Source organism: Amblyomma maculatum, chromosome 1 (assembly GCF_055883805.1).
Source record: "Amblyomma maculatum isolate TAMU_Amacu chromosome 1, ASM5588380v1, whole genome shotgun sequence".
Taxonomy (NCBI): Eukaryota; Metazoa; Arthropoda; class Arachnida; order Ixodida; family Ixodidae; genus Amblyomma; species Amblyomma maculatum.
This window is the reverse complement of record NC_139344.1, coordinates 301,580,968-301,595,904: the sequence shown is the minus strand read 5'-3', so window position 1 is coordinate 301,595,904 and position 14,937 is coordinate 301,580,968. Positions and strand designations below refer to the sequence as shown.

Genomic DNA, 14,937 nt, shown 5'->3' with positions numbered 1-14,937 from the left:
CGTGACGTCACTCGCGCTCCGACATACGCCGGCTCACGCGAAGCGCGGACTTGACTAGCGTAGTGAAGCTTTTCGCTTCAAAAGAGATGAACTGGAACTGTGACTGCGCTCTCTGCAGTGTTTTCCTGCTTGACCATTCTTCTCTCTTCATTCAACAACGCCCAATTGTACGACAGAGAAGCAACGGAATCAACGCAGGACACGGGCTGCAGAAGCAGACGCCTCGAACGTTTCCCCTGCGGCACACGTGCTTCTAATGCGCTGCGACAAGTGAAAGCGCCACCTACGCTGTACATTGATCCGGCGACCACCTTGCTCCTATTGCCACGAGCTGAAGACGGCACACTTGTAAATTCTAGAACACCATACTATAGTCATAATGGCTCCCCTTAGACATGATAGAAAATCGCTCACATCCCATCGGTGATAATGTTGCTTGTAAATGCGCCACAAACGTAGAATCAGTGTTGTTTTTTTTTTCTTTTCAGCCATACTCACATTATTCTTAATCAACGTGCTGATGTTCGAAGAGCACACGGCCAAGTCTGTCTACCACGGTTTCGTCATGGCTTGCTACTTCTCACCAGTCCTGGGCGCCATGATTGCAGACTCGTACCTGGGCAAGTTCAGGTAAGCAGCAGCGAAGGCGATCTTCGCCCCATGTAAAGCATTACCACCGCCCTTTCAGAACTATTTTCTACATATCCATCGTGTACGCCGTGGGAAACATCACCTTGGCAGTATCAGCGGTTCCCGCCCTCGTCAGCCACACGTAAGCTCTTCCTTTTTAGCCATTTGGGAGCATTGCGAAGCTGACATTTTTTTTCGGCTTTTTCTACCCTATAGACGATTTTAGTTTCGATGCCTGATCGCAGCCATCTTAATTTGATGGTGGCGCCCTGTATGAGCCAAACTGAGAAAGTCCGCTCCGGCTCCTCTTGACGCCATCTTGGGCTGTGCTTTGTGCGTTGATGCTGCGATGCGGCAGTGTAAAAGTGCTGTCTTGCGGTGCTCGTGAAAGCAGTCAAACACCTTGGTACTATTTTGTGCTTTGTTTGAGCGCGCCAGCAAACCGTATACCATGAGTTTGACATGGCGGCAGCTGTTGGAAACAGCACTAGCGGCCGTGGCGGCTGCGAAGGACTGCGCTCCGCTTCCCCAGGCCGAATTCATCAGATTTAACTGTGAGGATGTATCTGTTCTATCTTTCACGATACATGTATTTTTAATTATATTTTATGATCTCAATGGTAACTGTACACATAAATACACAACGAACGAACCGTACGGGCAGCTACCGAACGCGGAATGCAGATACTATGAAAGATACTTTCCAGTCATTGCCGCATTGATTTAACATGAAGTGCGACGCATTTCGATATACGATCGAACTGTCCTGCTTCAACAATGTATACTTTCCAGTTAAACCACGGTTCAAAAACAGCACATAAAAAAGTAGTGTCTAAAGTACCATCCGTCAATGTTTTTATGCAGCCTCGGTGTTCGTCCTGCGGCGCAACATCGTATCCCCGACCCGTACGTCGTAGCAGCGTCGTTTGCACTACGCATTGTAGAGCAAAATGTCGAAAAACGTGCGCTCTCAGCTCCACCATGAACGAAGACGACAAATTCGCGGCACATACAGCAGCGCTGACGAAAATGACGCCGCCCGATGGCGCAGCGGACAATGGCACCCTCGCCGAGGTGCTACTACTGCCTAGTCGTCGATAGGCCTAAATTGTTTCGCATCGAAGGCACATCCGACTGCACTTTGTAATTGCTCAGCGCTAGAGTAAATGGTCTCATGGAACTGCCCTACTGCCGATCCCATTGTATCAGTAAAAGAAAGATGTAAATTTCGACGACGCCTTAGCAGCGGAGCCAGCGTGCAGACGATGAGCCGCGTGCCGCATCAGCGCATATGTGTTGCGAAACTTGTTTGTATTGCAATTATCAGCAACATAGTATGGGTCAGAGATCCACAAGAACGTTTTTTTTTATTGCGAAAGCAATACTACGCACATTTTCAAGCCATTCCCGTAACACAGCGGTGGACACGTTTGACCTTAAGCTAAGTGACGTCATACCAGCTGCAGAGAAAAGGGGCCCCAGCCAAAGCCACCTAGAATACTTCCGTTTGTTTTATTTCCGAATCTTCCGTTTTCTTTTATTTTAAGTTGGGAAAGTTTAGACTACTATGTGCATAGTAGCAAATGCACCCCTATCATCGCCATCTCATTTATTACGAGAATACAATGGCCTAAATCATTCCCTAAAAACACTACACTTACTATATTTAGAAAGTTGGAAAAAAGAAAACAGCTTTTAAATGTACACGTGGTCACTACGGAGTGCGATGGTATGTGTCGGCATTTTTAAATATGACGCAGTCGCAAACAGTGAAGTAATTACAAAAAAATTGAATCAATTCGATCTCTGAAAAACCCTGCCTTACATATAACGAAAAAAACAATTACTCAGACCTGCAGGTTAGCGCAAATTTCGCGACACCTTGAATTTCATACCGCTCCTTGTCAAAATTTCAGCATCATGATTACAAATTATAACCCTTGAACGATTTAAATTCAATGCGCAGCAACAACATACCTTAGGGTCTCGCAGGGTGCGGATGTCGACGCGACGAAAGCTCCCACTTAATCCGACGACCGTCATTGGGGAACGAAAACACACGCACTTTTGGTCCGTTTTCATAGTTTCCTTTGCAGTTGGGAACGCAGCAGCGACCCATCCCTTCCACAGCAAGCCCAGGCCAAGCACAAATTCACAACTTTCCACTCGGAACTCACAAGAGCAATAAGACGCAGCACACGCGCATCCGGCAACACGAGGCGACGTTGCACGGCTGATAGACACGGGCGAAAAGACGAGGAGGGTGTTAGTCACTGCCCCTGGAATGAGGCAGGTCGACGGTCAAAGTAGCGTGACGTCACATAGGGAGAGAAGGAAAGCGCGCAGGCCTTGAAAATTCTAGATGGCGCTGCCCCAGCGCGGCTCGTCGGAGAACACGGCGGTGGACACGCGTCGCGCTTAGCGCACCGGTCACAAGTGGCGCTACGGTCGGTGTGACGTCATACCAGCTGCAGAGAAAAGGGGCCCCAGCTCGGCTCGTCGAAGAAAGAACACGGCGGTGGACACGCGCCGCGCTTGGTAGACACCACCGAGATTCTAACAAAGCCTTTGCATCACCTTCTCTCCCATCAGCGAACGTCACCACAATCGGATGAGCGATAAGGTATCAGCCACTTAATCTGCGCGTACAGGCTTGGGTAAAGGGGCGAGATGTGATCATGTGACTCGACTCAAATTCGCGCTCGCACCTTCATTTGCCGGTACTTTATCGTCATCCGCCTGTCGTGAAGTAGGCTGCTCGGGTGCACAGGCCTTGCCAAGATCCCGGTGGCGACGGCTTGGTACTGTCAGTGTGACGTCATACCAAGATGTGACGTCACGCAACCAGAAGTAGAGCCGATAAAGGGCATAGAAACGGATAGGCGCGCAATTTGAAAGTACCAAACGCTAAAATGGGTAAACAAGGAGTAAATTAATGTGATGCAAAGGATGTGACGTCACGCAACCGGAAGTAGAGCTGAAAAATGGCATAGAAAGACATTGCGCTCAATTTGAAAGAATAAAACGGGTAAACAAGTAGTTAATTAAGCAAATAGAAGCAACCAGAAGCAGCACCCGTGCTTTCGCATTACTCCAATGCAGATTCTGCAGTACTCTATAAGTTTTTTGACGGCTTATTTAAGTGAAGAACAGATTTTAGCACGCTCTTTTGGTGCTAGCGGAAGAGATTCACCGCGTATCTTTGGCGCGGAGGGCTCGTGGGAGGCATGCGTGTTTACTACGGCGGAGGGATGGGCATCATATTCGTGAGTCCGTCATTGGTACTAAGTCTGTCTGGCTTACACAAAACGTTCATAGGCGTATTAAATAAGGCCCCGCCGGGGTGACGCCCGACTACTGTCCGGAGTTCCCGGGCTCGAACCCGCCCACGGCGGCTGCGTTTCGATGGAGGCGAAACGAAGTGGCGTCCGTGTGCTGTGCGATGTCAGCGCACGTTAAAGATCCCCAGGTGGTCGAAATTACTCCGTAGCCCTCCACTACGGCTCCCCTTTCTCTCCTTTCACTCCCCCCTTCGCTTACGGTGCGGTTCAGGTGTCCACATAGCAAGCGTGACAAATACTGCGCCTTTCCCTTCCTGTGAACCAATTATTATTATTTTTATTAAATCAGGATAGACTGGAAAGCCCTGAAGCACAAACATATACAGCCGCACTCGGACTGTCGTTGCAAGCTTCCCGCGTACGCTCTCGGCAATAATTTTGCGATTCCTTTTATTGTTTGTGCAGTTCATGATCACGAATATCTGTCCCGTTGACATTTCCACTAAAAGGTGGGCTAAAAAGGTATTTACGTCTCTCGAACGGCAATATACCGAGGTGCAAGGCCGCTCTGCTATGCATGAAGCGTGCGAATGCACCGCCCACTCGCTACTGGCAACAATGGGCCGGCGCAAGGAATCTGGTTAGAGAGTATATTTTCCTCTCTCCTGCTCGCTCTCGGTTAAACGGTCTACAGTCGTCACGTACGTGAGAAATATTTCGGTAGCCCTTAGCGCCCCCAGAATACCGGTCGCATAACAAAACCCTCGAAGGAAGCCAACAAGACTCAAATGCGAAACCAACTGAAACTGCATTTACCGCTCAGAAGAGCGAAACAAAAGTAAGTACAACAAATGCGTTCATCAGATGACAATCGTGTGAAACGAGAACATGCGTTAAAATAAAGGGAAGTTCGGAACCGATGAGGGGCCCATGCTCCCACGGTCTAAGGGGCTACACTCCGTTTGCGCCTCTGAGCAGTGGCCCTCTGGGAAAAATGCTAGGAAATGGAGTCCGATGTTTGAATAACGATACGGCTGGAGGAAGTTCCAGCTTAGATCTCACGCGTCAGTAGACTAAACACGAAATTAAGCAATATGTGCATAGACGTGAGCGGCTAAAGGGCTCCTGTAGTCAAGCAGTACCAAGTCAGCTAAGCGATGGTACATGATGAAGAAGCGTTTGCCGAGCTCCCACGTGCTACCTTTTAGCTGTTGTTGCCGAACTCACGTGTCTTAGGCACAGTGCTCGAACAGTTGAGAATCCGCAAAATGAAGAGACAAATCGAGGTGGTGACCGAAGTCCTATCGATAACGTTTAGGAAGTCATCAAGACGCAATTTCCATGCCAGGATCTCCGCACGGCTACGCTCGATCACGCGTGGACGGCCGTACATCCTCTTGGCATCGTTTATATGAATATATGCCAAGCCGTACACCTCTCGTAATTGATGACAGTCGCAATTTCAAAAAGTGTTAACTAGTTCCAGTACCGTATGATCGTTTGTTGTTTTTTGCCCGGAAATAAATAGCCTGTGAGTGCCCAACACTTTATTACCATTTATTCCACAGCGTGTCCAAAGCGCAAAGCCAGTGTGCCGCGCATTTTCCACCTATAGAATAAACATTCTACCGAGATGTTCAGAAGTACAGTCTCAGCAGCGCATCGTTTGCGACGCAATGGCAACCCATTGCGCATGCACTCGATAACAAGGAACGAAATCTGGACTGCATTCTTTCTCACGGGCTCAACCGCTTCGCCATGGTAGAAAGAGTAAATGGTAGCTAAACTCCCACATGAGCCTGCGTGTCGACTCTGAGCGAGGTTTAGTTTCTTGGCGCCCCCTGCGAACTGTGCGGAAAAGCAGACATTACATTGTTACGTAACAAAATCTCGTGACGTCACAGTGATGTACCATTGGTCGGGAATTTGATTTTTTTACTTTTGGACGAAAAAGGCCAACGACGACGAAGGCAGAACGATGCTCGAATAAGGCGGAAAAATTAACACCGTAACTGTTCAGCCAACTTTACTTGACATGGATTTCTACTGTCAAGTTTGAAGGCCTCGCCTTCAAAAAAAAACGGGTTCGCGAGCCATGGTCTCGCCCGACGAATGACAAATCCAGTCTCTGAAAAACACCGGTTTATTCCGGATAAACAAAAAAAGCAAAACAAAGAAACATAAGGCGCTACTGCGCTGAGAACAGGCTGTTCATGCGCGTGACAATAGAACACCAACGGAAAGAGGGAAGAATGTCAGGGCCTTACCGCGGCGAAACAGAGCACACTGCGGAGCGAATAAAACGAGCAATAGGGCCGAAGCGCTAACGGCGGCACAAGAAACACTGCTCCTCGCGGGACAGCAACTCACGAATACGCCTAGGTTGTTCCTGCAGGCACTGCTTCCATCTTCGCGTCGGCGATCTTCTTTCAGTCGTCCGTGTACGCCCTGCTGGCCCATGACGCTCGCCGGCTGTCCGCGCCGGCCTCTCCGCCGGGGCAAAAAAGGCCCCCGCGCCTTGCTTTTGACGCGCTTGTCTACCCTCGTCTGTCGCCGATAACATCACGCCCCCCAAGATTATCTTCTTGCTCATGCGCACTCGCGCCGCCCGTGCAAACAATACAAATAGGAACACGCGCGCGCGGTTTAAAACACCTAAAGGGGCTGCGGAGCCCCACACTCCCCCCCCCCCCCTCTCAAGACGGGACACCTCCCGAGATGTCAAAGAGAACGAAACAAAGAAGGGCACTGGGAGGAGTACAAAAACAATGCTGGTGCTGACGAGCTGCCCGCTTGAAGGAATCCGCTGGATTGGTGGCATTCATCAGACGATGGTCCGGGTGGTTCACATCTGGTAGACCCGAGTGCCGTTACGTACTGTCTGGCCGCTCGTAGTACTTTCTGAGGTCGGCGACGTTGACTGGTCCGGTCTCCCGGCCACCCTGCACATGACGAAGCATGTAAGTGAGCCGCAAAAGACGCTTTATTACTACAAAAGGACCAGTCCTCCGAGGAGCGAGAGAGGCGGCAAATCCTTTTGCGGCATCACTTAGCGGTGCAAGCGGCGGAGTACTTTATCCCCAACGTCGAACTGCAAAGGACGCCTGCCCTTGTTGTACTGGCCGCAGTGCTCCAGGCGGGCGAGGTCCAAGTTCTCCCTGGAGTTCCAGCGAGACGACTGGAGAGATCCTGGGTGAACCTGGAATAACTGGGAGCCTGTAAATCAGAGTCATGGGTAAAGGCATGTTCAATGGGAAATCGAAGCTCGCGGCCACGAAGAATAGCCGCCGGCGTAAAACCAGTCGACCGGTTTACTGTGGTTCTTGTGGCGAAAGCCATCTCCTGCACTCGCAAATCCCAGTCTTTGTGATGCTCCGTGAAAGCCACGAGCATGTTTTTCAGGTTTCTGTTGACCCGCTCTGTGATGTTTGCCTGAGGATGGCAGGGCCTAGTCTTTTTGTGCTGCACGCCAAGAGCTTTGCAGGTGTCAGCAAATATCCTTCCCGTGAAATACGTCGCATTATCAGTGATTAGCTGCGCCGGGAAGCCGAATCGAGTGAATGCGTCTAGGAGTTTATCCCAGACTACCTTTGAGTCCAGTTTACGCAGCGGGTATAATTCAACCCATTTAGAAAAATGATCAGTGACCACTAGCAAGTAGCGATTTCCTTTCACAGATCTAGGATAAGGGTCCATTACGTCGCAGGCAACAATTTCCCACGGGTAACGGCTCTCCACAGGTTGCAAGAAGCCCTGTGGTTACCTCCCCTTGCCTTCGCTGTCTGGTATGTAAGACAAGTACGGACGTATGCCACGACATCCTTTCTCATGCGGGGCCAAGTCACGGTGCGACCGAACTTTTCGTATGTTTTAACGCGACAGCGTTAAGGAGCTCGTGTCGCAGAAAAGCCGGTGTCGTCGGCGTCGGCGGCGTTGGCCGTGAGCGATAAATCCCGGCATGCACTTCATAAATAAAGAGCAACTTCCAAGATGGGCTGGGTGGGAATCGAACCAGGGTCTCCGGAGTGTGACACGGAGACGCTACCACTCAGCCACGAGTTCGATGCATTGCCTTAGAAACGTGCCGTAGAACGTTATACTGCGGTGTATATCGGTAATTATGAGCATGTTACTTACAGAAGTCGCAGTTACACGAGTAACGAAGCACGTTTCCGCTACATTTCTTCTGCGCTCTGCTCACATGCAAAGCCATCTTGCGGCAAACACAGAAGAACCCCTCCTCGCAATGTGCGGCGCTGCCCCGACACGTGGCGCGCCACTCGCCCCTGACGTTTCGCCGTGCACCCTCACGGGTTGTAGAATCAAGCGTCTTTCCTTTCTTTAGATCACTATCTTCGCTCACCCGCTTCTCCCCTTCGGGCTGCGCGGGTACCGGTGCGAGGATGAACCAGTACCCTTGCGTTTAATAAGTTTTCTCGCTCTCTCCCCTTCCAACATCTATCGTGCGTCACCAGAACAGTGGTGTTTAGGCGACGCGGCTCCTCTTTCCGCTCACAGCGCGATGCCGGACGCCTCTGACGTGATCGCTGCGCCGTAGCGCTTCTGCTGGGAAAGCGTCCCCTGCGATGTGTGCCGAGCTGCTTCCGAGGAATCATGCTTCTGCGTGGTGCTCCCAAGCGAGATAGAGGACGATCCCATCAAGGCGTCAGCCCCATGATCGCGTCCGCCTTCATGGCGCGTCGCTGCCCGGCTTTCTCCCTCCGAGACACCGAGTTCTTTGGTTCGTTCCGCTTGCTCAGGCGCACGTTTCGTTGCCGCGCCGAACGCTGCGTTGCTCGGCGCTCACCGCGTGATTCGTGAGTGCAAAGGCCGACGGGGGGCGCCTCATCAGTGATTGCTGCGCCGTAGCGCATTGTCTTACACTCCTTGGCAGGTCGACGGGTGTTGTATTGCAGGGCCTTGCGCGCTCGCTCTTGAGACGCGTGTGATGGAAGCGGTGCCGTCTGCCAGTGCCGGTAGCGCTGGGCGGTGCGAACGAGGTGCAATAACGCTATCGCGTTCCACTCTTGAAGGCGAAGCTTAAGTGTCCTCCAAATTTTCTTGCCATCGCTGTGGCCTGCAAGGAGTGTTTCGTGAAAATACTCTAAAACGAGCCTGCGGAGGCTCTTTGGTACGACAACACGGAATGGGGACTCACCACCATCTGTGTTGGCAGCGGGTATATATCTCAGGAGAAGTCCATCCTCTGCTTCCAGGTAGCAGTCATAGCTGCCGGTAGGCGCTGTGCTTCCAGCAGGGTTGGCACTGTCCAGGCCCTTTCGCATTTGGATGCATTGAGGATCGCTTAGCTGAGCTTTGAGCAGCTGTTGACGGGAAACCAGCATTCCCCAGGCATCAGCGGCTTCTGCGATCACCAGGACTTGCGGTGCTTGCTCTCCATCTGCAGGTAACGGAGCTCGGGACAGGGCGTCGGCTGCCTTGTTGAAGGTGCCTTTCTTGTACTCCACCCTGTAATTATATTTCTGAAGAGCGAGCGCCCAGCGGGCTAGACGGCCGGCTGGGTTTTGCAGCTTTGACAACCGAGACAGTGCCTGGTGATAGGCATGAATTGTAAACTCAGCCCCATCCAAATACATGTCAAACCTTTTTAGCGCAAATACAATTGCCAAGCACTCTTTCTCTGTTACCGTGTAGTTTAGTTCCGGCGATGAGAGAGTGCGACTTGCAAATGCCAAGGGGCAAAGCTTCCCCTCGTGATCCTGAAGCAAAACAGCACCTATTCCATACTCACTCGCATAAGTCTGCACTGTAAAGGGCCGGTTTAGGTCCGGGAGCCGCAGACGAGCAGTATCGGCGATAGCTGTTGACAGCGCCCGAAACGATTTCTGCTCCGTGTCTGTTCAGGACCAACGGGCACCTTTCCGGAGAAGCTGATGAAGGGGTCTTGCCAGGTCTGCGCAGCTTGGAATGAATTGGCGGTAGAAACCGACAGCGCCCAAGAATCGCTGCAGGCTCTTGACATTTGTTGGTGATGGCAGCTGCAATATGGCCTGCAGTTTTTCCTCGTCAGGCCGGACTGTGCCTTGTTTAACAATAAAACCAAGCAGGTTGATTCTGCGTGAAACCAACTGCACTTTGTGGGGGGTAATGGTGATGCCTGCGGCCTGCATCCGTTGTAAAACTGATTAAATGGATCAGATGTTCCATGTAGGCTTTCTGAAAACACCACGACATCATCCATGTATGCCATTGCATAGTTGAATTTCGCATCTCCTAGCACTATATCCATCACGCGCTGAAAGGTAGCAGGCGAATTGCATAAGCCGAAAGGCAGTCGAACAGACTCGAATAATCCCCGATCGCAAGTGAATGCAGTTTTTTCGATGTCACTCTGGTCAATCGGTATCTGCAGGAAACCCCTGCTACAGTCCAGAGTAGTGAAGAATTTTGTTGATCCAAGTGTATACATAACAGAGTCAACTGACGGAAAAGGGTACGAATCTCTGACAGTTACAGCATTCAGCCGCCGATAGTCGACGCATAAGCGTGCTGTGCCGTCTTTCTTAGGAGCAAGAACAACGGGAAAAGCCCAAGGGTTCTTTGAGGGTCTTACTGCACCGGTAGCCACCATTTCATCCAGAGCGGCATCCAGGAGTCCTCGCTTGTGGACGCTCAACGGCCTGGGGTTGAAACGGATCGGGCGGGAGCTGCCGGTGTAAATCCTGTGCGTCAGCACGTTAGCTTTTGCAGGAGTCTCCGTGAACACGGTAGCGAAGGGCTCAAGTGTAGCCTGGATTCTGGATCTTTCTGTTTGTGACCCTGTTAAAGACTGCAGGACAGTGAGAACACCACTTTTTGCCACTCCGGCTGAGGGGGTGTCTGCGACCAGATTTGAGTGGCGCTCTGTTATGTTTGTAATGAACTTTAGTGGTTCTGCAGTAATGCCATATCGGTAGCTGCCAGAATGTAGGTAGACAATGATTCCTGCCTTCGAGATGAAGTTACGGCCCAAACTTACCGGACAAGAGAGTCCGCAAAGATGCAGAAAGCGCTGCCTTATTTTATGACCATTCACGGTAACCATCAGACGTGCCGCAGAGGTTGCCGACGCTATCTGTGGCGATGCCACCCGAAGCTTTGTGGTCACGTCTCGTAACTGCAAATGTCTTGCATCGCATGCTCGCTTGCCCTCATCGCCAAAACAGAAACAGTGGAACCTGTGTCCAGTAGAGCGGGCACTTCCATCCCCGCTATTTTGACAGCTACCAACGGTGCATTAAGGGCGGGCATCATGGAGGCGGAAAGTGGACGGCAAATCGCTTACCGTATGGTCCTTGATGTCCTGGGGCTGTGATTCACGCTTCAAGGGGCTGCCAATCACCTCTGGTGCCGGGGCTGTCTGGGCCAGATGAGAAGACTTCTTTCCGCGTCTCTTACGTCACTTAGGCTGACGTCTGCAGCAGCCCCATACCCTGGCCGCCAGCTGATGCGATGACCAAACCACCAGGCTCCGTGCTGGCCACGTTCCTTCGCCCGCATTGTAGCAGGCGGCAGCCTGCTACAATGCCCGGTCCGGCCTGCCACCCCTTGCTCTCGGCCAGTCACCGGAGGAGGCCCGGTCCGGCCTGCCACCCCTTGCTCTCGACCAGTCACCGGAGGAGGCCCGGTCCGGCCTGCCACCCCCTGCGCTCGGCCAGTCACCGGAGGAGGCACAGTCCGGCCTGCCACCCCCTGCGCTCGGCCAGTCACCGGAGGAGGCCCGGTCCGGCCTGCCACCCCTTGCTCTCGGCCAGTCACCGAAGGAGGCCCGGTCCGGCCTGCCACCCCCTGCAGTCGGCCAGTCAGCGGAGGAGGCCCACTCCGGCCTGCCACCCCCTGCAGTCGGCCAGTCAGCAGAGGAGGCCCAGTCCGGCCTGCCACCCCCTGCAGTCGGCCAGTCAGCGGAGGAGGCCCGGTCCGGTCTGCCACCCCCTGCAGTCGGCCAGTCAGCGGAGGAGGCCCAGTCCGGCCTGCCACCCCCTGCAGTCGGCCAGTCACCGGAGGTCTGGACTCCCTGGTCTGGACTGCCACCCTCTGGAGTCGGCTCGGCTCAGGAGGAGGCGCAATAGGGATTGCGACCTCGTGGAAGTCGCCTGCCCCCATACAGCAGCTGGGGGTCATCACGCTGTGGGCTGCCAATGATCCGAGCCATGCACAGGACGGCTCGAGGCAGGTCTCCACTGGGGGAGGTGGCTTGCAGTCGAGCTCCGCCAGAAAAGATGCCTCGATGCGCTAGGCCTCCCTGGTCATGTCCTCGAAGTCCATGAACTGGCGGCGCCGGAGGTATGGCTGGTACCTCGGATGGCACCGATGTATGGCATAAGCCGCCTTCTCTGGTTCCGCAGCCCCAGGATCTGCCTGCTCATGCAGCTCTTGAAAACTGCTCAAAAACTCGAGCAAACCCTCGTGCTCACCTTGCGCCCTGGCACAAAAGCTCATCTTTTATGCGGATGACGTTGTCAGGCGGCAAAAACTCTTCCCGAAAACGCTGTACAAAGTCCTGTTTTGTCGTGAATGGCCGCTGTCTACTCCTCCATGTTGCTGCGGAACCTACTAAAGCTACAGGAATCATACGTGCGACCAGAGCACTGTCCTAAATTGCTATCGCCATCTGATAGTCATCGAGTTAATGAAGAAAATCGCAAACAGATTTCTTGTCGTCATATCCTTCAAACCTCGGCACGGGCAAATTTAGCTGCAGATGGCTACAGCGATACAAGGGAGTGGGCGTTAACGAAACTGGCTCGCTTCCCATCATTTCTCTAAATTGTGCTTTTGATGCAAGTAGCTGGAACAGTAGGTCAATAATTCCGCTTTGAAAATCCGACGATTCGCTTTTCCGGTCTCCTAATTGCTCATGCATAGAACCCTCATGGGTGGGAGGTGAAGATTCAGCTTTCAACTGGGCGCTTGCGCCAGGTAAGTTGAGATTATCCGCCGTAGCTAGGCATGAAAACATGGAATGTTCTCACTAAAGTTGCGACACTCGCGGGAAAAACCAAAGCTCGAGCTAAAATCACGTTGGGCGCCAGATGAAGGCCTCGCCTACAAACAAAGGGTTCGAGAGCCATGGTCTCGCCCGACGACTGACAAATCCAGTCTCTTAAAAACACCGGTTTATTCTGGATGAACAAAAAAAGCAAAACATAGAAACATAAGGCGCTACTGCGCTGAGAACAGGCTGTTCATGCGCGCGACAATAGAACACCAACGGAAAGCGGGAAGAATGTCAGGGCCTTACCGCGGCGAAACAAAACACACTGCGGAGCGAATAAAACGAGCAATAGGGCCAAAGCGTTAACGGCGGCACAAGAAACACTGCTCCTCGCGGGACAGCAACGCACTCGAATACGCCTAGGCTGTTCCTGCAGGCACTGCTTCCATCTTCGCGTCGGCGGTCTTCCAAGGTAGATATACCATGGAAGCGAAGGCTCGATAGACGCCCATTGGTCCAAAAAATGGCGGCTCATGGGCACCGCCATATTGGGGGGCAAGTAGGTGTGAGTGAGGTTGAATGATGTCACGCATACGTATGTTTTTAGCGCGAATTTTAAAGTGGTCTTTTTATAGAACCCGCATTTTCAAGCCGGTATCTCATGAAGGTTGCCTTTCAGTGCGTACCTACCTTTGCCAGTCAAATGTGCTCGAGTTCCTGGTAGTTATGGCCTTCTTAATGTGCAATTCGGAACCCAATGAAAGTGACTGGCAAAGAAGGCAGCATGGAAAGGCAGAAACACTTTGGGACGCTGGCTTACCTTGGCTGGCTAAGCATGCAATCGTGCATGATTCGTAGTGGAAACCTTGGTGGAAATACTGGTGCTAGCACTTTTGAGTACAAGGTATGATGCACAAAGCACAGGCTCAAGTGCACAGTTTGCAATACAGTGTACTGCAAGTATGGTTTTCATATTCATGGTTTATTACAGCAACCAAACAAATACAGTGATAAAGCACACCAACAAAAAATACGCGTCACAGGCAGCTCAAGCAGTAGTTTCTTTACGCTGGCTATTCATCTCAATGGTCACAGTGTGGATAGAAAAAAGCCCTGCAGTTCCACGAACGTTACCAGGTAAGAAATTGAAATGCATAGAAGACAGTGCTAAGACAGCTTCAGTTGAGGCAAACATGACATGACATAAGTAGGCGCATCAACACGGGTCGCAGCCTTTTTGACGACAGATACGCAGACGGTTCGAAGTGCTTGGAACAAACCCGCAAGTCTCGCAGCTGCCATGGTGTCTTCTCCAGGCTGACGTTGTGGCAGAACTGCACCCACGCTCGGCACCTGGACGTGATGAACGTGCACGTTATTCACAATTGCGCCGTAAGGAATACTGCATACTCCAAACGCCAATGCGTCATTATTCCTGTCAATGCTAACTGCAGTACAATATACTTCCATTATATCTTAACTATGGTAGTAAATGCTCGCCCCAAGCTCTCAGCGCCCAAGAGTGCGGTTACGTACGCTCGTCCTCATGCCATGCGGGTAGCTATACTTTTCTATGGATAAGATTGACGAGAATGAAGTGCGTTTAAAGTTACCCTAACGGTCATGCATATGCAGAATAGCAATAACAAGACAGGCAGTAACTCCTGCTGAGTGAATTCAGTTAAAGCACCCTCAAGGTCGCGCATATACACGTGGATGAATTTCGATACTACCAGTTGCGAGATTCAAATTGGCTTCCGGTGTTGGAAAACTAAACAGTGTTGTGCTCAGACTTGTCAGGTAGCACAATTGGTTTTAAACTGGCCTTCCGGTCAGTGGCATGCGCGTCGTTGCTCCCGAGAGCCCGGTATCAAGTTAACGCTGGTGACAGCCGGCTGCATGAAACTCACCATAAATCAGACAAATGGTGGGCCTCTTTCGCACAGCTCAGCACTTAAAGTGTGTGCCCTGTAGTGTAGTACATAAATATCCCCGAAAAAATGAAGCCACGGCGCACGAACTGGTTACAGAAACAGAAGCGAACAGCCCAACGAAAGCATTCGGAGCATACCTAGAGCAGACGCCTTGTAG

General features: G+C 51.8%; 1 protein-coding gene across 8 annotated transcripts in view; it reads left to right on the top strand.

Moving 5' to 3' along the window:
- Positions 1-14,937, top strand: part of LOC146206929 (solute carrier family 15 member 1-like) — a 413,844-nt gene that overhangs the window by 148,650 nt on the left and 250,257 nt on the right. For 7 of the 8 annotated variants that reach the window (XM_084596447.1, XM_084596907.1, XM_084598780.1 and 4 more), the window contains 2 exons: positions 489-630; positions 689-772. In XM_084596447.1, coding sequence (XP_084452573.1) covers positions 489-630; positions 689-772 — 226 coding nt within the window. Of the gene's footprint in view, positions 1-42; positions 349-488; positions 631-688; positions 773-14,937 lie in introns of those variants that run through there. The other variant, XM_084597407.1, reaches the window with a different exon arrangement.